The sequence below is a fragment of the Salvelinus alpinus genome, chromosome 17 (genome assembly GCF_045679555.1).
Source record: "Salvelinus alpinus chromosome 17, SLU_Salpinus.1, whole genome shotgun sequence".
In the NCBI taxonomy this organism is placed as follows: domain Eukaryota; kingdom Metazoa; phylum Chordata; class Actinopteri; order Salmoniformes; family Salmonidae; genus Salvelinus; species Salvelinus alpinus.
In genome coordinates, this window is record NC_092102.1 from 2,698,122 (window position 1) to 2,720,817 (window position 22,696).

The 22,696-nt window shown below is 40.4% G+C and overlaps 2 protein-coding genes across 4 annotated transcripts in view; one reads left to right on the forward strand and one right to left on the reverse strand.

Moving 5' to 3' along the window:
- On the forward strand, positions 1–1,765 carry LOC139541959 (protachykinin-1-like). 2 transcript variants are annotated; one of them, XM_071346894.1, is made up of 6 exons: positions 1–301; positions 449–545; positions 739–774; positions 1,013–1,066; positions 1,236–1,310; positions 1,488–1,765. In XM_071346894.1, exons 1-6 carry the CDS (start codon positions 188–190, stop codon positions 1,529–1,531), a joined length of 420 nt encoding a protein of 139 aa, XP_071202995.1. In that variant the 5' UTR covers positions 1–187; the 3' UTR covers positions 1,532–1,765. The 2 variants fall into 2 exon arrangements, with proteins under 2 accessions (XP_071202995.1, XP_071202994.1); XM_071346893.1 differs by having other exon boundaries at positions 5–301; positions 1,236–1,765.
- LOC139541958 (histone acetyltransferase KAT7-like) overlaps positions 1,089–22,696 on the reverse strand; it is a 26,957-nt gene continuing 5,349 nt past the window's right edge. The window contains exons 3-14 of one of the 2 annotated variants that reach the window (XM_071346892.1): positions 21,574–21,810; positions 21,345–21,427; positions 21,138–21,218; positions 20,936–21,034; positions 20,654–20,764; positions 20,314–20,505; positions 13,642–13,731; positions 13,256–13,396; positions 10,338–10,431; positions 6,503–6,649; positions 5,753–5,859; positions 1,089–2,307 (exon numbers count right to left, since the gene is read on the reverse strand). In XM_071346892.1, the coding sequence (XP_071202993.1) occupies positions 2,206–2,307; positions 5,753–5,859; positions 6,503–6,649; positions 10,338–10,431; positions 13,256–13,396; positions 13,642–13,731; positions 20,314–20,505; positions 20,654–20,764; positions 20,936–21,034; positions 21,138–21,218; positions 21,345–21,427; positions 21,574–21,810 (1,484 nt within the window). In that variant the 3' untranslated portion in view covers positions 1,089–2,205. Of the gene's footprint in view, positions 2,308–5,752; positions 5,860–6,502; positions 6,650–10,337; positions 10,432–13,255; positions 13,397–13,641; positions 13,732–20,313; positions 20,518–20,653; positions 20,765–20,935; positions 21,035–21,137; positions 21,219–21,344; positions 21,428–21,573; positions 21,811–22,696 lie in introns of both variants that reach the window. The other variant, XM_071346890.1, reaches the window with a different exon arrangement.

Sequence of the window (22,696 nt, forward strand, 5' to 3'; positions counted from 1 at the left end):
CACATTATATTCAGTCAGCGGAGGATCAGTCAGAGAAGGAATAGACACAGCCCTCTATCCAGCTGAACAAATAGATATTTTCTGAGCTCACTCAACAGCAAACGATTATTATTTAATTAAAATATATATTTCTGAAGTACAAAATAGGCTTATTTGAATATAGCTTTGTCTGGTATCATTACACTCAATGGATATTTGGAAATTCCAGCTGGTAATAGTTACCCTGTATTCCCTGGTGTATACATGTCAGGGATTGTCTTTTAGTGTTGACAAGGAACACTGGGTATCCAAAGACTGGCAGGTAAGTGAGATTCATATAGTTGCTCTAGTAATGATTTGAACCAAAAACGTTGTTACATAGCAATAATTGTCACAATTGTGGAGAAATCATGCAAATTAATCAACAACAACAAAATAATAATAATCTTGTCTTTAATCTTTTCACCAGGATGAGCCACTGGAGAAGAGGTTGGCCAGCCAAGTGCCTAGTCTGATTAAGAGATCTAAAGCCCATCAGTTCTACGGGCTCATGGGCAAACGCTCAGGTAACACTAACATTCTTCCTGTGCAAATCTGTAAAAGGGATCTTATTACAGGATTAAGGTAGACTAGAATACAAATTGTATGGTGTGTACTGTATTTATGTTCAGTATGTATTATATCTAATTAATAAGCAAATCGGCTTGTCTTTTTAAACTCAAATACATTTGAGTGCTTAACAGTTACCTTTTACTACAGATGTTCAGCAGCAGCCTATTCGAGTGAATAGAAGACGTAAGTATAGAACACTGGAGTAATGACAAACACTTTTTTTGGAATATAGTGGTAGCCTAAACAGAACTCTCTGGTCCACCGTTCACACACTATATTTTAGATTATTCAGTGTCTAAATCCTATCAGCAAACCCAACAGTATGAGCAATTTTTCTGCATTACATGCATTTAAAACCCGTTTTAAATGTAACAATGCATCTCCTTTTTAAATGAATCTTTCCTGATTTTGTCTTCAACAGGAAATAAAGGGGAGATGTTTGTTGGACTTATGGGAAGAAGAGCATCAAGTGGGGGTAAGAATAATTAAACTCCATATAAAATCTCAAGGTAATTTTATTAAAAATACAAAAAAAGAATGACAAAAACACAGCACAGAGAAGTAACACCAAAGGTTTAAACAATAAAACAGGTACCGGCAATTCCAGTCGTGCGCTGTGAACAAATGCTTTTTTGTTGCTGCAGAATCGTTCACAAGAATCATTCCAGATGCTACCAGCACTGCGATCGATATCGCCGAAGGACCACACACACAACCAGGTATTACTTATACATCGATGTTATGGTTAAAACCTGAGAGCACTTTGTAATGTAGTTTGCACAGTAAAACATTTTAAACTGTTAAATATACATGTAAAACCTGTATTTATGATGACTAAATGCAAACCAAACATTTTAACTGGAATTCTGTACTATTTGTATTTCTTCATTTGGCAGATTCACAAGAGGCATGGGACCAACACCTGTATTCCTACAGATAATAAAAAAGATTCAGATTTGAATGTTTACATGATCTATACAATGTTGATATCAACGCATAAAAAAAAGAAACAACAGTATCTCATACTTTTAAGAAAAAATGCTATGTCTTTAAGGTATCCAAGTTCATGCCGATGATTACTGTATATTCTATCCCCCAAAAAAAGCACTTGTCTCTGCAAACAACTGCCACTGTGTTGAATGAAATAAAAGAAAAGGCCAGGAATGCTGCAGCAGGTCAGAAGTATGTATTTTTTTTTTTGGAGGACAAAGAAGCAAAACATTCATTATGTGATCCACTAGTCTGAGCTTTCGGTACAAGGCTTCGACGAGGTGTAAAAACATTCGTAGCTTATCTTGATTTAGGTGGATCGTTTAAAACAAAAGTCATCAACTAAAATTCTCAGACTTTCATTGTTTAACAATATTTAAGCCAAGAATTGATTGAATGGTGACATGGCGACAAATTTCTACAATATAAATACGAGTCGAAATGTAAAACAGGGGACGAGAGTTCCTCCAGACAAGAAAAACCTAGTAAAGGGCAGCTATACAGGGTGGATGGAGGGATAGAAGAAAGAACACTGTGGTATTGATAGTTGATAGGACTCCTATCCTGGCAGGAGTGGTAGAAGAAAGAAGAGTTTATTAGGTGGCTCACTTGTGAGCCTTTAGCCTATGTCCCTTTGGGCGGGGTCCATTTTAACGAACTGGGGTCAATGGTTTTGTTGTTGCTGCCTCTTTTGGTCTCCTTGGATTTCCACTCGTCGATCAGATCCTGTAAGGGGGAGTTCAGTTCATAGAATTTATTGGCCTTTTACAGGAATTTGCATCAGATTCAAGAGCACTGCGTCAAAGACAACATTTAAGTCATCCACATTCGCAGACCACATGACATAGATGACAACCACATAAAACATAAAACACATAAAACAGATAGATAGGGTTATATACGCACAAGCTACAGCAAATACAGTGCCTTCGGAAAGTATTCAGACCCCTTGACTTTTTCCACATTTTGTTAGGTTACAGCCTTCTTCTAAAATTGACAAATTGTTTTCTTCCCTCATCAATCGACACACAATACCCCATAATAACAAAGCAAAAACTGTTTTCATAAATGTTTTGCTAATTTATTTAAAAAATTAAACAATGAAATATCACATTTACATAATGTAAGTATTCAGATCCTTTACTTACTTTGTTGAAGCACCTTTGGCAGCGATTACAGCCTCGAGTCTTCTTGGGTATGACACTACACGCTTGGCACACATGTATTTTGAGAGTTTCTCCCATTCTTCTCTGCAGATCCTCTCAAACTCTGTCAGGTTGGATGGGGAGCGTTCCTGCACAGCTATTTTCAGGTCTCTTCAGAGATGTTAGATTGGGTTAATGTCCAGGCTCTGGCTGGGCCACTCAAGGACATTCAGCCACTCCCGCGTTGTCTTGGCTGTGTGCTTAGGGTCGTTGTCCTGTTGGAAGGTGAACCTTCGCATGAGCCTGAGGTCCTGAGCGCTCTGGAGCAGGTTTTCATCAAGGATCTCTCTGTACTTTGCTTTGTTCATTGTCCCTTGATCCTGACTAGAAAAACATCCCCACAGCATGATGCTGTCAGCACCATGCTTCACCGTAGGGATGGTGCCAGGTTTCCTCCAGATGTGACGCTTGGCAATCAGGCCAAAGAGTTCAATCTTGTTTTCATCAGACCAGAGAATCTTGTTTCTCATGGTTTACGAGTCCTGTAGGTGCCTTTTGGCAAACTCCAAGCGGGCTGTCATGTGCTTTTTACTGAAGAGTGGCTTCTGTCTGGCCACTCTACCATAAAGGCCTGATTGGTGCAGTGCTGCAGAGATGGTTGTCCTTCTGTAAGGTTCTCCCATCTCCACAGAGTGACCATTGGGTTCTTGGTCACCTCCCTGATCAAGGCCCTTCTACCCCGATTGCTCAGTTTGGCCGGGCAGCCTGCTCTAGGAAGATTCTTGGTGGTTCAAAACTTGTTCCATTTAAGAATGATCGAGGCCACTGTGTTCTTGGGGACCTTCAATTCTGCAGACATTTTTTGGTACCCTTCCCCAGATCTGTGCCTCGACACAATCCAGTCTCGGAGCTCTACAGAAAATTCCTTCAACCTCATGGCTTGGTTTTTGCTCTGACATGCACTGTCAACTGTGGGACCTTATATAGACAGGTATGTGCCTTTCCAAATCATGTCCAATCAATTGAATTTACCACAGGTGGACTCCAATCAAGTTGAAGAAACATTTCTGGGATGATCAATGGAAACAGGAAGCACCTGAGCTCAATTTTGAGTCTTATAGCAAAGGGTCTGAATACGTATGCAAATAATACTTAAGTAAATAGGTTATGTCAATAAAAGTTGGGCGCATGGGAACAGAAGAGACCACCCTTTCTCCGCAACAATAAAGAAGACTAAACAACTTCCCAAATCACGTCAATGATTTTATATCAATAAAAGTTGGGCGCATGGGAACAGAAGAGACAACCCTTTCTCCGCAACAATAAAGAAGACTAAACAACTTCCCAAATCACGAGGACCTGAGCCCTAGGACCATGCCTCAGGACTACCTGGCTTGATGACTCCTTGCTGTCCCCAGTCCACCTGGCCGTGCTGCTGCTCCAGTTTCAACTGTTCTGCCTGCGACTATGGAACCCTGACCTGTTCACCGGACGTGCTACCTGTCCCAGACCTGCTGTTTTCAACTCTCTAGAGACCGCAGGAGCGGTAGAGATACTCTTAATGATCGGCTATGAAAATCCAACTGACATTTACTCCTGAGGTGCTGACTTGCTGCACCCTCGACAACTACTGTGATTATTATTATTTGACCATGCTGGTCATTTATGAACATTTGAACATCTTGACCATGTTCTGTTATAATCTCCACCTGGCACAGCCAGAAGAGGACTGGCCACCCCTCATAGCCTGGTTCCTCTCTAGGTTTCTTCCTAGGTTTTGGCCTTTCTAGGGAGTTTTTCCTAAATTTTTCCTAGCCACCGTGCTTCTACACCTGCATTGCTTGCTGTTTGGGGTTTTAGGCTGGGTTTCTGTACAGCACTTTGAGATATCAGCTGATGTACGAAGGGCTATATAAATACATATGATTTGATTTGATGTCTGTTCTTTTAGTTTTTAACAAATTAGCAAACATTTCTAAAAACCTGTTGGGGTATTTTCTGTAGATTGCTAAGAAAATTGTTTTATTAAATCAATTTTAGAATAAGGCTGTAACGTAACAAAATGTGGAAAAAGTCAAGGGATCTGAATACTTTCCGAAGGCACTGTACATGATAAATACAGTGCAAAACCAAGGATAGCTCAAATGTCCACAGGACTTCTCCTTGTGTCTAGTTTGATGCACCTAAGGACAACTTATTTAAGAGGAGAAACGTAGGGTTTTAACTGACAAACTGAATCAAATTTGATATTGTCATGTTGCACAAATTGAAATGCCAAACAGAAAAAATATGAGAAGGATATGTATAACCACGGTAGCAATTGAAAGGGAACAAAGGTGAGGCCAGTTCACCTGAGACAGAACCACATTCAAACTGTTGATTTTATGTGCATTTTACCTTTACTGTACTTTTTGCAACCATTTGTCGATAACGAAATCTGGAAATAGTTCAATAATATAACAAGAATATTCATGCCAAAACTTGGGGTAGATACAACATGACAAGACAAAAAATACAATACGCCAGGTCGCAGTTGTAAATGAGAACTTGTTCTCAACTAGCCTACCTGGTTAAATAAAGGTAAAATTAAAAATTTAAAAAAGACAAGGGTTTGAGTGACAGGTCTAACTGGTGTCTCCAAATGGCCACACCTTTTCAAAGTGTGCACAGTCATTTCAATACACTTTCATTACTCAGGGGTAGAGCCTTCAAATAGTTCATTTTTGTAAATGTTTTAATCTACTGGCTGTGCCTTTGGAGGAACTGAAGTGAGCACATTTGTTAGGGGTGGTGGTTCCATTTAGAACATTTGTCAGTTGAAAGCTATACGTCGTTGTAAAGCGGAGACCCAATACGTCATTTATAGTATGTTACTGTACAGCCACTGCGTTCCAATTTAAACACTTATCAGTCACCCATTTTGATCCCATATGTGGGATCAGAGTACAAAGGGTTAACCGATGTTGATATTGTCATGACACACACACACACACACATCTTCTTCATGAAGGGGACACATACAGTACCTGTCTCTTCAAGACCAGGTGCTTTCCCTTCCAGTACTTGAGCATCTGCAGGGACTGCAGGGTGCTGACAATGTCCACCGGGTTCACGGCTGTCTCCTGGCTGATCTCTGAACACGCAAACATAACACGCAGCTCTTCACACACTCATTCAAAAAAGAGAATCCTGCCAAGAGTGTACCATTTCATATTCAAATGCTTGGTAGAAAATCTGCTCACGTGTTCAAATGAAATGTAGGCTAACCTGAAGCCACATAATTAACAACATTAAAATCATCAACATTTACAGACGACATGACACAGATGACAACAACCACATAAAACAGATAAGGCTACATACACACAAGTTGGAGCAAATACTTGCTAAAAACTGTGCAAAATCAAGGGTAGTCGTCCCAGGTTTAAAGTGCTTAGTGTATGCTGAGCAGTTGGATGCGCCTAGAGACAAATGAGTTATGAGAGGAGAATTTCCCTATTTGGACAGGCCCAAACTATAATGTTTGTAACAGAATAAATATAAGGATATGCATAACCATAGTAGCAATTGAAAAGGAACACTTTGGCGATGATGTATGTGTGCGAGTGTGTGTGTGTGTGTAACCTGAACAAGCCACCTCATTTGACAGCCTCATTTTGACCCGAAACTAAGTGTACATTCTTTCCAAATCCTCTTAACACAGTAAAGTGTGGCATTAAGCACACACATTTTTTGGTGTGAACAAATTCAGTTCCATGCAAAGTCCTCTCTATCACCTTTGATGGAGATTTCCTTGCCCTGGAAGTTGTACATGTAGCGTAGCAGCACCTCCTTCCAGTAGCTGCGGTAGCTGATGAGGCCCAGGTCCGAGAGGGGCCGCTCCGGGGAGCCCACCTTCTCCTCCACCTTGGACAGCAGGTAACCTATAGAAAGGGGATAGGGTAGGCAGTAGCAGTTCAAATAAACGACGAGATGGACTGCACGAAAATAGCAATGAGACCCAGTGGAGAAAAGCAAAACCTCAAACTGAACTGTAGTTTTACTCTACTGCAATAGCCACTAGAGCTGGGCGATACACCAAATGAATTTGACGAAATCTAATTGATGTTTCAGCCTATATCGTGCCTGTATTGCAAGAATGTTTGAAAAAAATGTATGAGCGTTTATGTCCGCTTGTTGTCTTTTTAGTCTTGTCTCTTTTGCTCCTTCTGTGCACCTTGCCAATCATACACCAAGCCCCTGCCGCTCACAACAACAAAAGTAGAAACATCCATTCTTCCTCTCTGACAACAAGCAGTTTCAACTCACTATTTGCATTTGACGTTTGGTCCAACATAAATCGATCATATGGATCCCGAAACACATTGAGACACACATTTACTGTAATAGAGGAGAACTTAACCTATCTAACTATAACTATTTTTGTCTCAACTCCCCAAATTTACGGAGAGCAGACCCTGCTAAAGCGGGAGTGTGAAAGAAAATTCTGTTTCTGGAAAATGTATGCTCAATTTCTGTCTCGCTTTGCTGTACCATGTACAGTCCGATAGAAGCATTTTTGCCACAGACTTGTGCCAACTGTTTAGTCTGTGTTTTATAAATGAGCATAAAAATACACATTTAAATAAGGAATTGGCAACTCATTCTTCTTATCCAGGTAGGCCACTTTCAAAGTGGACAGGCTCGCATGCTGTTCAAACTGTTGGAGGCGGACAGGGTGTGTTTAGAGCAGTTCCACTGTTCTACCATGTTAGCTAGCTAATAGATCCAAGTTGGCTAGCCTTTAAATATAACGATCAGCTGGCTATTCACTAGCATGTGGGCGCGTGCTTGAGAGATTGTGTATGAGACCTGTAATGCCCTCTAACATTTATATTTAAAATCTAGCCAACTTGGATCTATTAGATAACTAACAAGATAAACAGTTAAAAATTCGTCTTAAATATTTTCTAAAATGCCTGCTACAAGAAGTTGGTCATTATTAGAGGGGAACTTGGGGGATGTACACTACCGTTCAAAAAGTCTGGGGTCCCTTAGAAATGTCCTTGTTTTCCATGAAAATATACATGAAATGAGTTGCAAAATCAATAGGAAATATAGTCAAGATGTTGACATGGTTATGAATAATGATTTTTAATTGAAATAATAATTGCGTCCTTCTTCAAACTTTGCTTTCGTCAAAGAATCCTCCATATGCAGCAATTCCAGCCTTGCAGACCTTTGGCATTCTAGTTGTCAATTTGTTGAGGTAATCTGAAGAGATTTCACCCAGTGCTTCCTGAAGCACCTCCCACAAATTGGATTGGCTTGATGAGCACTTCTTACGTACCATACGGTCAAGCTGCTCCCACAACAGCTCAATAGGGTTGAGATCCGGTGACTGTGTTGGCCACTCCATTGTAGACAGAATACCAGCTGACTGCTTCTTTCCTAAATAGTTATTGCATAGTTTGGAGCTGTGCTTTGGGTCATTGTCCTGTTATAGGAGGAAATTGGCTCCAATTAAGCACCATCCACAGGGTATGGCATGGCGTTGCAAAATGGAGTGATAGCCTTGCTTCTTCAAGATCCCTTTTACCCTGTACAAATATCCCACTTTACCACCACCAAAGCACCACCAGACCATCACATTGCCTACACCATGCTTGACAGATGGCATCAAGCACTCCTCCAGCATCTTTTCATTTTTTCTGCGTCTCACGAATGTTCTTCTTTGTGATCCGAGCACCTCAAATTTAGATTTGTTTGTCTATAACACTTTTTTACAACCTTCCTCTGTCCAGTGTCTGAGTTCTTTTGCCCATCTTAAATCTTTTATTTTTATTGGCCAGTCTGAGATATGGCTTTTTCTTTGCAACTCTGCCGAGAAGGCCAGCATCCCGGAGTCGCCTCTTCACTGTTGACATTGAGACTGGTGTTTTGCAGGTACTATTAATGAAGCTGCCAGTTGAGGACTTGTGAGGCATCTGTTTCTTAAACTAGACACTCTAATGTACTTGTCCTCTTGCGCAGTTGTGCACCGGGGCCTCCCACTCCTCTTTCTATTCTGGTTAGAGACAGTTTGTGCTGCTCTGTGAAGGGAGTAGTGCACAGCATTGCACGAGATCTTCAGTTTATTAGTCATTTCTCGCATGGAATAGCCTTCATTTCTCAGAACAAGAAAAGACTGATGAGTTTTAGAAGAAAGTGCTTTGTTATTGGCCATTTTGAGCCTGTAATCGAACCCACAAATGCTGATGCTCCAGATACTCAACTAGTCTAAAGGCCAGTTTTATTGCTTCTTTGATCAAAACAACAGTTTTTAGCTGTGCTAACATAATTGCAAAAGGGTTTTCTAATGATCAATTAGCCTTTTAAATGATAAACTTGGATTAGCTAACACAAAGTGCCATTGAAACACAGGAGTGATGGTTGCTGATAATGGGCCTCTGTACGCCTACGTAGATATTCCATAAAAAATCTGCCGTTTCCAGCTACAATAGTCATTTACAACATTAACCATGTCTACACTGTATTTCTGATCAATTTGATGTTATTTTAATGGACAAAAAATGTGCTTTTCTTTCAAAAACAAGGACATTTCTAAGTGACCCCAAACTTTTGAACGGTAGTGGTGTACATTTGTAACAAAAATATCATTTTCATAAACATACTTGAAAGCAGATCAGTAATTATTGCAAAAAAAGCTAATTGAAATATTTTGATAAAATAACGATATTATTAGTGGGTCTGATGGTTGTGGAAAGCTTATATTTAGCCTAGGTATAATTTTACAAGGCCTGAATTTATTAGATTATTGCTGACTGATTGAAATGCAGTGTATTGTTACCTTTAATTGTACAAGAAGCTTATTTTGAGATTATTATATATTTTTTGTTAGCTATATCATGAATCTGAGCAGCTAACCGATCGCCGCAGCTGTACATAGTCCATCTGTAAATAGCCCACCCAATCTACCTACCTCATCCCCATACTGTTTTTATTTTATTTACCTTTCTGCTCTTTTGCACACCAGTATCTCTACTTGCACATCATCATCTGCTCATTTATCACTCCAGTGTTAATCTGCTAAATTGTAATTATTCGCTCCTATGGCCTATTTATTGCCTACCTCCTCATGCCTTTTGCACACATTGTATATAGACTTTCTTTTTTCTACTGTGTCATTGACTTGTTTATTGTGTTATTGGCTTGTTTATTGTTTACTCCATGTGTAACTCTGTGTTGTTGTCTGTGTCACACTGCTTTGCTTTATCTTGGCCAGGTCGCAGTTGCAAATGAGAACTTGTTCTCAACTAGCCTACCTGGTTAAATAAAGGTGAAAAAATTTATAAAATCACCCTTAAGTTTGACAAAATAGATATATCTGACTTTTAGGCCGTATTGAACAGCCCTAATAACCACGTCATGTAAACACAAAGTACTTGCTTTCAGGGCATATTAAAGCAGCTGAATTTTGTGTCAGCCCTGTCAGTGTTGACTGTGTATTTAAATCACCAATACTCTGTGTTTTCATTCCTGGGGGCTTAATAAAATCATCTGAAAATTCCACCTGGCTGTAGTTAATAAGAGAGAACAGAGGTAAAAAAATATATGCCTATAGCGACTTACTGAAGTCAATCAGCATCTTCCCATAGCCCTGTCTCATGTACTGGGGCATGGTCAGGATGCAAGAGACGTTGTAGTTGAGGAAAGAGTTCTTTTCCTGTAAGAACAGAGAATATGTGTATGAGTCTCATCTTTAAAACTAAAGTAATGACAGAGACTTGGTAATAAAAAACAATGAGGCTCTAGCATCAACCGTATGAAAACGTCATGGGAGAAAGATTTATTAGGATCCCCATTAGCTAACGCTAATGGCAAAAACTAGTCTTACTGGGGTCCGACACATAACGTAAAAAACATTACAGACAAAATACTTTTACAATTGACATACATTTAAAAACATGAACATGTAGTGTGCATCTATTCAGTTACACATACATGTCAGTACATACACACAACAAGTAAGTCACATGGGGGAGAGGCATTGTGCTGTGAGGTGTATTTGTTTTTTTGAAACCAGGTTTGCTGTTCAATTGCGCTATATGTGACAGAAGGGAGTTCCATGCACTCATGGCTCTGTATAATATTGTACTTTTCCATGAACTTGTTCTGAACCTGGGGAGTGTGAAGACCCCTGGTGGCATGCCTGGTGGTGTAAGTGTGTGTCAGTGCTGTGTGTAAGTTGCCTATGCAAACAATTTGGAAGTTCCAACACAATGTTTTTTTTTTTTTTTTTTTTTTTTTTTATAAACAAGAAGTGATGCAGTCAGTCTCTCCTCAACTCTTAGCCAAGAGAGACTGGCATGCATAATATTTATATTAGCCCTCTGATTACAATGAAGAGCAAGATGTGCCGCGCTGTTCTGGGCCAGCTGCAGCTTAACTAGGTCTTTCTTTGCAGCAGTTGACCATATGACTGGACAATAATCAAGATAAGATAAAACTAGAGCCTGCAGGACTTGCTTTGTGGAATGTGGTGTCAAAAAAGCAGAGCATCTCTTTATTACAGACAGACCTCTCCCCATCTTTACCACCATTGAATCTATATGTTTTCACTATGACAGTTTACAATCCAAGGAGACACCAAGTAATTTTGTCTCCTCAACTTGTTCAACAGCCACACCATTAATTACTGGATGATTTGTACCAAATACAATGCTCTTAGTTTTAGAGATGTTATTGGTCACCCATTCCAAAACTGACTGCAAATCTTTGCTAAGGGTTTCAGTAACATCATTAGCTGTGGTTGCTGATGCATATATGGTTGAATCATCAGCACACATGGACACACATGCTTTGTTTAATGCCAGTGGCAGGTCATTGGTAAAACTAGAAAATAGTAGAGGGCCTAGAGAGCTGCCCTGCAGTACACCACACTTTACATGTTTGACATTTGTGAAGTTTCCATTAAAGAAAACCCTCTGAGTTCTATTAGATAGTTTGCCGTACCGTGGACTTAGAGCTGACGTTGAATAGCCATAAAACATAAGTTCTCAACACATGTTATGGTCAATAATTCCAAAGGCTGCACTGAAATCTAACAGTACAGCACCCACAATCAATTTCTTTCAACCAATCATCAGTAATTTGTGTCAGTGCAGTACATGTTGAGTGCCCTTCTCTATAAGCATGCTGAAAGTCTGTTGTTAATTTATTTACAGAGAAATAGCATTGTATGTGGTCAAACAAATTTTTTCCCAACAGTTTGCTAAGAGCTGGTAGCAAGCTAATAGATCTACTATTAGAACCAGTAAAGGCCGCTTTATCACTCTTGGGTAGCGCAATGCCTTTTGCTTCCCTCCAGGCCTGAGGACAAACACTTTCCTCTAGGCTCATATTAAAGACATGACAGATAGGAGTGGCTATAGTCAGCCACCATCCTCAGTAGCTTTCCATCTAAGTTGTCAATGCCAGGAGGTTTGTCATTATTGATCGATAACAATCATTTTCCCACCTCTCCCACACCAACTTTACAAAATTAAAACTTACAATGCTTTTCTTTCATTATTTGTCTTTTATGCATGAATACGATGGCTCACTGTTCGTTGTTGGCATTTCCTGGCGAAGTTTGCCCACTTTGCCAATGAAGTCATCATTAAAATAATTGAATATGAATATGAATATGCCATCTGATTCGATGGAGTTGAATGTCTTTCTGCCCAAAATTACATTTAAAGCACTGCAAAGTTTTTTTCTATGATTCTTTATAGCATTGATCTTGGCTTCATAATATAGTTCCTTCTTATTATGTTGAGTTAAGTCACATAATTTTTCAATTTGCAATAAATCAGCCAGTCAGATGTGCAGCCAGACTTATTAGCCACTCCTTTTGTCCCATCTCTTTCAACCATACAGTTTTTCAATTCCTCATCAATCCATGGACCCTTAACAGTTCTAAAAGTAAGTCTCTAAACAGGTGCATGTTCATCAATAATTTGGCGTTTTTAAAATATTTTTTACATCATCCACATGAGTCACAGCAACATCTTTTGCATAACCTCTTATTCACTATTTTAGGCTCAACTTTAGGAAATGTGGCTTTCCTGGATATAGTCACTATACTGTGATCACTGCACCCAATGGGTAAAGATACAGCTTTAGAACAACGTTCTACTGATAGGTTGATTAATAACCTGAACCAGATTACAGGCACTGGTTACAGTGAGAAGCTTCCTCTTGAGCAGACAGCTTGATGAAAACCAGGAAAGTAGACCTCTCTCTTTACATCACATACACTATCAAGCATTTCACACACATTGTTTAGATACTGACTGTGAGCACTTGGTGGCCTATAGCAACACCCCAAAATAATAGGCTTTAGATGAGGCAGCTGAACCTGCAACCACAACACTTCAATAACACTTGACATGTGATCTTCTCTAAGCATTACAGGGATATGGCCCTGAATGTATACAGGCAACCACTATCAATGTGGAAGGAGTACAGTGGATGGGTGCCTTGGTCTTTTTAAATGTTTTATTTACCTTAGAGAAGTATCCCACAAGATGGCAGCCTGTGTTGTCTGCCTCGGTCATAACGTAGAACAGAAAGGGTTCCACGTCGTAGTACAGCGTCTTGTGATCCAGGAAGAGCTTGGCGAGTAGACACAAGTTCTGGCAGTAGATCTGGAAAAGGAAACCACACCATTTAAATTCCCCAAAGGCCTTGCCAGAGATAATGCAGCTTGTTGTATAGGACAGCCAGGCACCCCTGGGGTTAGGGACCATAGGCTGAAGAAGTGTGAGACATAACTTTTTTTTTTAAACCATGATTATTTCTTTGCTCTTTAGACCAATACACCTATTTTGAGGAAAAAACAGACAAAGTAAAGTATGAGTCCAGGGTTAGAGAAAATGTATAGAACCCTCACCTTGTTCTTCTTGCCGTCCACTTCAAAGACAGAGATGGCTCCCTTCCTGTAGACCTCATCTCCGGGTGGATGCTTCCACACACACTTGGCCTAGCAAACACACAGGGAGACAACACCATTGATTTGCTAATTCAAATCCAATTATCCACTGACCCAGTCTGATATTTACAGCCTTATAATCATTTAAATCAATGATGTACAGGAGTGATGTATACTGAACAAAAATATAAACGCAACATGTAAATAAAGTGTTGGTCAAATGTTTCATGAGCTGAAACAAAATATTTTTAATACGCACAAAGCTTATTCCTCTAAAATGTTGTGCTCAAATTTGTTTACATCCCTGATTAAACAGCATGATCATTACACAGGTGCACCTTGTGCTGGGAACAATAATAGGCCAATAAAAGGCAGTTGTCACATAACACAATGCCAAAGATGTCTCAAGTTTTGAGGGGTCGAGCTGTTGCCAGATAATTAAATGTTCATTTCTCTACCATAAGCCACCTCCAACGTCGTTTTAGAGAATTTGGGAGTACGTCCAACCGGCCTCGCCACCGCAGACCACGTCTAACCACGCCAGCCCAGGACCTCCACATCTGGATTCTTCACCTGCAGGATCATCTGAGACCAGCCACCCGGACAGCTGATGAAACTGAGGAGTATTCCTGTCCGTAATAAAGCCCTTTTGTAGGGAAAAACTCATTCCGATTGGCTGGGCCTGGCTCCCTAGTGGGTGGGCCTATGCTATCCCAGGCCCACCGATAGCTGCCCCCCTGCCCAGTAATGTGAAATAAATAGATTAGGGCCTAATTGATTTATTTAAATTGACTGATATCCTTAAATGAACTGTAACTCAGTAAAATTGTTAAATTGTTGCACGTTACGTTCATATTTTTGTTCAGTATATGTAGTAAAATGATGGGGGGAAATTATCATATTTGACATGCCAATGTAAACAACGCGAAAGCAATGCTACTGCCACCTTCTGGCCTGGAGTATTTTAACCAGGCTGAACCCCAATGTACAGCGCTACAGTGCCTTCAGAAAGTATTCACACCAATTTACTTTTTCCAGATTTTGTGGTGTTACAAAGTGGGATTAAAATTGATTTGTCATTTTTTGTCAACAATCTCCCCAAAATACTCTGCAATATCAAAGTGGAAGTCAAATTATTATATTTGTAAAGAATGTATAATAAATAAAACATGAATATATCTTGATTAGATAAATAGTCAATAGAATCACCTTTGGCAGCGATTACAGAGTCTCTAAGAGCATTCCACACTTGGATTGTGAAACATTTGCCCATTATTCTTTAAAAAATTCTTCAAGCTCTGTCAAATTGTTTGTTGATAATTGCTAGACAACCATTTTCTGGTCTTGCCATAGATTTTGAAGCAGATGTAAGTCAAAATTGTAACTCTGCCACTTGGTAAGCAACTCCAGTGTAGATTTCGCCGTTTTTTTTTGCTTGTGTTTAGCTCTATTCTATTCATTTTTATCGTGGATAACTCCCCAGTCCTTAACAATTACAAGCATTGCCATAACATGATGCAGCCACCAACATTGTTTGAAAATATGGAGAGTGGCACTCTAATGTGTTGTATTGGATTTGCCTCAAACATAACACTTTGTTTTCAGAACAAAAAGTTAATTGCTTGCCACATTTTTGAAGTATTACTTTAGTGCCTTGTAGCAAACCGAACAGAAAGTTTTGGCATATTTGTATTCTGTACAGGCTTCCTTATTTTCACTCTGTCAATTATGTTAGTATTGTGGAGTAACTACCATGTTGTTGAGTTTTCTATATGTGAGACTATATGTGATAAAGTGAAAAGCTCAGGCCCGCAGCACCTGACCCTAACCCGCAAATATAGAAAATGTGCTGTACAGTCAGAGATGCCAGAACAATTTATTGACAGGGTGTGCGGTATTATTATGATTATTCATTTAGATAGTCCTATGTTTCTGATTATAATTTCCAACATTTTGGTAAGCTATTTGATCAACTTGTCTATAATTAGATACATGCAACTTCTCTTGTCATTACTTGTTACCCTACATCAATAAAACAAATGATCAAATCTAGTTGACATCGGTAAAGTTCTCTTTTACGTCTGCTTCTCTCACGCAGCAAAGAGGTTTCGAGACCAGGAAGAGAATGCAATAACAAAAAAACAAAAAGGGGGGGGAAAGATTATCCGTGCAAAATGTTCAAATGACATCAGCAGACATGCCGACCTTGTACCACTTCAGTGTGGCGGCGGCACCACTGGACCCCACAACGGCGCACTTGCGACACCCCCACTGGTCAAATCATAGGCAATGCACCTTTTTTTAGCCTAATAATGATGTTGGCAGAAGACTGCCTCACTATGAATGGTAGACTATAGACTGTTATGGGTACTTGGTAATTAGCTGCTCTTCAGTAGCAAACTAGAAATATGTTTAGATGTAAAATCAGGGCTCTCCCTGGGATTTTCTGATAAAGTGGTGCTGATGTAGGCCTAAGGTTGGTTAGGGGGGAGGGCAGGAGGGGTCCGTTTACTTTCCCCTCAAGAAATTGAAGCATTTTGCATTTTTGAAAAGCCTGTAACTGCCATTTCCTGAAACCTAGAGTCTTAAATTCTATCATAATTTAGCCAGCACAGAAGTTTTGTGTATGATCCTAAATGAAATTGAGTTGGTCTCAATGACACACCTGTAGTCTAGTGAAAATGTAAACTGACTTAATTATTTATTTTCTGGGTGGGGGGGGGGGGTTTAATAATTCAATTACTGGATGCAATGTAATAGTCTAGCTTACTGTAGGCTATTTGGAATATTATGAAACAACTGAGCTAGGCCTATATGAGCTTGTTCCAGATTTCCATCCCTGACCTAATCCATCAAGTTAGGTCTGACTACTAGGCTACCATTCATTCAACATGCCTTGTCAACGGTAAACTGACTATTATCCCATCATTAGCAATCTACTGTTGACCATACAGCTATATCAAGAGGACAGATCAACAACTGGTTCATTAACATCGGCCTACTAATCTTTCACAGTCTAACATAACGTTCTGTGAAGGTCGTATTAGCTGAACAGCTCTCTCGGCCTTTCCATCCAGGCAGAGAAGCACACTGAACTACCACAACACCGCACGTTTTCTTGCTCGTCAATGCGCTCGTGCCTACTATGGTGGCGGAGATCAAAGCATGTGCGGGCAAGAGTGCTTTCGCTTCGTTGACTAAACGCTGTAGCTAACTACCTTCTTCGTAATGACACCTTGGTTTAGGAGCTAACTCTGAAATAGTGGTTGTGCTAGGCAATTCAGTTAAGAACAAATTCTTATTTTACAATGACAGCCTACCACGGCCAAAGCCTCCCCTAAACCGGAACGACGCTGGGCCAATTGTGCGCAGGGTTGTGATACAGCCCGGGATCGAACTAGGGTCTGTAGCCACTCGGGAGCTGCTCCACTCGGGAGCCTTACATTTTGGAAAATGTATTTCGCAAACAGTTTGTTCTCCATTTTCACTACCCTTTTTCCTCACACATCAGTGATATCAATGGTGGAGAGCTGACATCCAGCTCGAGGGAGGAAAATAGTCAGAGGTGGCACCACAGGTCCCAGAGTGATGTGGCGAAAAAAATATTCTGGGGCCTGTAGATTTTCCTGATCTAATAACCTACACAGGTAAAACCCTGGAACTTATATGGTATGATGTGATGTAAAAAGGTTGAATATGGGCTATGATGGAACCAGAGTTTTTACTAATCAGGTCATTTGGTTAAAAAACAAATCCTGGCCTTGTGGAGGATGGTGCCCAGGACCGAGTTTGGGAAACCCTGGGGTAGACTATACAGCATCTGTTGTTAGTAGCCTACAGTTGATCTGTCTGAAAAATAGTCTTGTTTCCATGCAATACAGCATGTCAGATCGCTAATGTTTAGGTGTATAGGCTGCTACATTTATGAAAGAGTTTATGCTTGTGTCTGTCGGGAATGATGTGTTATCAAGCTTGCTAAATAAATACCGGAGGAAAGTGGAGAGCGCGCTTTGTACACGACCCGCGCGACCTGCGATTTCTGTGAATCTGATTGGTCAAGACACGCAGAGTGCAGTTACATGCACACAACAATATGATTATTGTGGATAGTCAGATTAAAATAATAGTTTGATTAAAAAGCTTACATAGTTTGCAAGAACGTGGCAACATCTGAAATCAGGCTACCTGATGGCACTCTGAAAGTGCTGAAAATAAACATTCTACCACAGAGTTTGGACATACCAACTTTGTATGTGAAAACTACTTCTAAGACGCATACATTCAGTTGTTCCGAACACACTTCACTCGCTAAAGAGGGAGCCTCGCTCAGCTGGTGCTAACACATGCGCAGATCAAATACACCGCTGGGCATCGATTAAAGTGTTTACATGTCCTAATCATTTCAAAGACTGCTCAGAAAACCAGGTGTTTTAATTGGCGTATGCTTACTTTGATTTTGACCGTACGCCGATTAAGATAAGCAGAGTATTTCATTATTAGTGTGCATTTAAACATACTCAAAAAGCCTGCAGCAGCACTCTGATGTGAAGGACAGACATTGTGAGCGAGTTCACAAACCATGAGGCAAATTGGTTAAAAAAATAAAATACACTTTGCCCCTATTTTTAACGCTTTCCATCAATATATTTGATTAAACTAGTGCTGCGGCAAATACTGCCTCGCCACATATTTTCCAGTGGCCCTGAAAATAGTATGAATATGGAGAGTGACTGACTGAAGAGCTAGACATTTTTTCTCCTTGCCCAAGTCCTCCGATTGGCTCAGCACCAACTTCAGACACAATGTTCCGACTAGAAGAATATTTTTAGGGTCGTTTTTTTGTACCAGCATACTTTGACGTCAAATTACGTGCATAGTATGCAAAATGCATGCAGGTTGGCAGGTCTGCATTAGTTTGACCAGTTTTAAGGGAATTAAAAGCAGTGAAAACACTCCAACATATTTCTGATAAGATTTTAGTTCGGGTTGGATGTATAATTAATGTGGTTGAAATACTAGCAGCTTTTATGATGCTGATAAAGATAGAACCTTCGATACGTTCCCTAACAGCACATTCATTCTCTCAAGATTCTGAAATAAAAAACATGATATTTCTCTACTCCTGTTCCCGAGTAAAAATGTACATTTAGTGTAACATTTTACTGCAAGAACGGCTTAATTCTGCAGGAGTTAATGTTATATTAGGCTATGTGAGCGGTTATAGACCTACAGTCAGTGTCCAGATTTCAGTTACTATTCCATTTAACACATCTGAACAGTACAGTCGCCTTGGCCTGCCATATTTGACATCCCCGTCGTGCGACTGTCAAATCTGTATAACGCCTCGCAATCATCACACATAACATCTTGGGTCGATGTTAACTTTTTCTGCCCAAGTTCCCAAAAGCATTTGGCAAATGGCGTTTGTTTGGCACGCATACAGTTAAGCCTAAGCTTCAGGGCATATGCACCAACTCCAGATAAAAATGATGAAAGAAAAACCTAAAGCCTATAGATATGAATTGCACAAGAATTATACATTTGGGAATTTTTATGCATTGTTCTCGCTTAATTTAACCTACCCACCCACCTTTAATACACACAATATTTCATGACCCTAAACCCGCCCGGCACACGGATATAACCGCGGAGACTGCGAGTTATGAATCAACCCATGCATCACTAATGTGTACACAAAAAAAGCATTGACTGACATCCTGGGCAGAGGTGTACCACAGCCGACAGTCTTGGAGGTCTGTTCATGCCTTAAGGGTGTAGTTACACGTAGCAACTTGGACGCAGCTTTAGTTGCTTGCAACTTTGTTGCATTAGGATTGATTCGTGCAACACCCCCTGCCACTGATAAGCAATTCATCCGCGACTTGGTTGCATCCAGTTGCAAACAATTCAACTTTGTGCAACTAGTTGCAAACAATTCAACTTTGTGCAACTAGTTGCAAGAAACAGCCAATCAAAACAAATAATAGTAAAGATTTATGTACATGGTTTGGCAGTCATTAAACATAATTTCTTAGGTTAACCCAGACCTCTCTCTGACCAGTTTCAACTGAAATTGTCCAACATGAACTGCATTAGTTGGCGTAGCTCGTTGCTAGCTTGGTTAGCTCGTAGCTAGCTAGCTAGCTTGATGAAACGGTGCTGGCAATTTTATTTTGGCTAGCTAGCTAAATTGTACAGCCAGCTTATCTAACTCGATCCTTATACAATAACCAAACAGTTGGATAAACAAATAATTTGTGAAATCACAATGTAACGCAGCAATTTGCTGGCAATTTCATTTTGGCTAGCTAGCTAAATTGTTTCAGCCAGCTTATCTAACTCGATCCGTATACAATAACCAAACGGTTGGATAAACAAATAATTTGTGAAATCACAATGTACCGCAGCAGATGACATTGGGTAAGTTGAAAATTCCCAAACATATGACAAAAGCAGCTTAAATTTGATTGGCTGTTGCATGCTATTTCAATCACATTTGAGTTGTTTTGTGCACCAGCAAAGTGGCTTGAGAAGATGCAGTTGCAGGTTACAAGTGACAACTAAAATTGCGTGAAAGTTGCTTTGTGTAACACAAGCCTAAGAGGTGATAAGCCTGGCTCTTCATTATCTTACCATGTGTCGTCTCAGAATGGTCTGGCTCTTCATGTACTTGAGGCAGAACTCGCAGACGTAGAGGCGTCCTAGGCGGGCGTACTCCTCAGGGTAGGGCGAGTGGTACCAGGTGTCCAGCTCGTAGCGGCCGAACAGGATGGTCTTGATCATGTTGCTGCCCTCCGTGATCTGTCCCTGGATCCGCAGCCTCTCCTGTGGCGTTTTCAACAAGTGCGAAACAAGAGAGGTGAAATATGAAATTCTTCTAAACAACCAAGATGACCTTATCTACAATACAATCTATATCACTATTGGTTAATTATTAATGAAGGAGGTAGGTGCACCGAGGTTTTTCTCTTACCAGATCTTCAGATGCACGTGCCTGGGCTTTTCTGAAGAGCTCCAGGTCATATTCACTTGTGATGTTCTCCAGAAGAGGTTCTCTGGTGTTGCTGTGGCTCTGTCGATGCTCCTGTGGATGAGATGGAGAAATAAAACGAGTGTTGATTGTGTCAATAAACCAAGTCTATATGACAACATCACAAAAACGACTTTTGAAATGCGTTTCAAATTCTAAGACACCAAAATGTAAGATCTCCATAGCAAACATAATTGTCCCTTTAGTCATTTGAATATGTCTCACCATGTATTTCTCCTTCTGCTCCTTAGACAAGCCAGAGTTCCTCCCTTTCCTCATCTCCGTCACCTGCTCTTTGTATCTCGTCTGTCTTGAAGTGGGCGTCTGGTGGACACAACAGAAATTAATTGGGATTTTTTTCACTTCCAACATGAAGTGAACATGAATCACCTTAAAAAGTATTCAATATTAATTGTATTAATTTTACCTGGTGGCGTGTGGCGTGTCTGTTGCTTTCCTCCTGCACCTTTGCCTCTTCTTCGTGTTTCTCACGAGTGGTTGCTTTCACCTGTCAATAAAAAGGAAGAATACATTTATTGGGGATTTGATTCTCTGTGGCTCTCATCGTAGGAGACAATGAAGTTAATGCACCTCAAAACACATAACCAATGGAAAATATTGTTCTGACATATACCTTGCATTCATCAGCAGAGAGGTTGTGGTAAAGTGGGCATCCTGATACCGCAAAATGCCGTTCATGTTTCCCTGTTAGATGTCCTGCGAGAAACAAGAGAGAAAGAAAAGCAATGAGTTTCAGAGAATACATTTAATTAACTAGAATCATAACAAGAATCAGGACAAGTCTTGTTGAGCATTCACTAAACTAGCAGTGGTGCCACTAACCAAATGGTGACTTATCTTACCCAATGAGTTGCATCCCGGCGTGGGACACTTCATGTTAAAATTGTAGGTCTCGTGGCAGCGACGGCGCTTGGGCCGGTGGGAGAGGTCCTTGTCGGAGTCTCTGAGGGCAGGGTCTTTGGCCAGGCTCTCATCGTGGGAGGCATTGGGGCTGGAGATGTCCAGCTCAGACTCAGACGACGGGGCGTTGCCTGTAGGCGTCAGCGGTGGAGACTCGTCTTGCTTCACATCTGGTGTGTCTACATGGGCAGGTGGGAGAAACGGCACAATGTTTAGCTACAAGGCAATGTATAGGGTGTCCAATAAAAAAATAAAATGATGGGACCAATAGGTAAAATAATATGTTAAATGTGTAGATACTCCTCTAAGAAAACCAATGCTCCATGTCTATCATAATCTGTTCAAAAGTTACTGGAGTTTTTACCCTTGTAGGATTGCCAAAATTAGGGCGAATAATTCAATGGAGGCCAGAGGGAAAAAAAGTGGTAAAAAATCTTGAAAATAGCATTGCGTCAGTTAGGCTGGATTCTTTGTGAGAATTGTCATGCTGAACAGACCGCTCACGTCAGATGCGTTGCAAAATAAATTCACACATACATGTTATTCAATCATTGCACCCACACTGCTCACGCGCACCAATGAGCGCCTGCGTTGCCAAGCGCTAAAATAGAAGTTGGTTGTATTTGTGGCGCAGAACGCACTGCAAGCCCTGCCTCTCCCATCTCCTCATTGGCTTTTAGAAGCATATACCCACATGCCATCTCATTGGTTATACCCACGTGGGTGATTGAAAGATGAACGGAGGTCGTCGTTTGTGGTAATACACCTTATGATGAAAGTTAGATGCCAATCACCATATAAAGTCCAAAGAAGAAAAAGCCTGGAAGGAGGACTAGAGATGACTAGAAATGATTCGGTTGACCGTTTCATGTGTGGACTAATTGTCGGAGTAGAGGACCTTGTGCATTTCAGGTAAAATAACAACCCAATGTTTATATGCCAGGACAAATTAGCTAGCAACAGCAAGCTAGCTAACTAAATAGGACACGTTGGCTAGCAACTGCAAGCTAGCTAGCTAAATTGCCATACATGTTTAATGCTTTTCAACCAGTCCCCAAATTAATA

Bases quoted from the DNA above. Each gene is read 5' to 3' on its own strand.
- LOC139541959 (XM_071346893.1), top strand. From the start codon at position 188: ATGGATATTTGGAAATTCCAGCTGGTAATAGTTACCCTGTATTCCCTG. The intron at 775-1,012 runs GTAAGTATAGAA...TGTCTTCAACAG, and splicing joins TATTCGAGTGAATAGAAGAC to GAAATAAAGGGGAGATGTTT. The intron at 1,067-1,235 runs GTAAGAATAATT...TTGTTGCTGCAG, and splicing joins AAGAAGAGCATCAAGTGGGG to AATCGTTCACAAGAATCATT.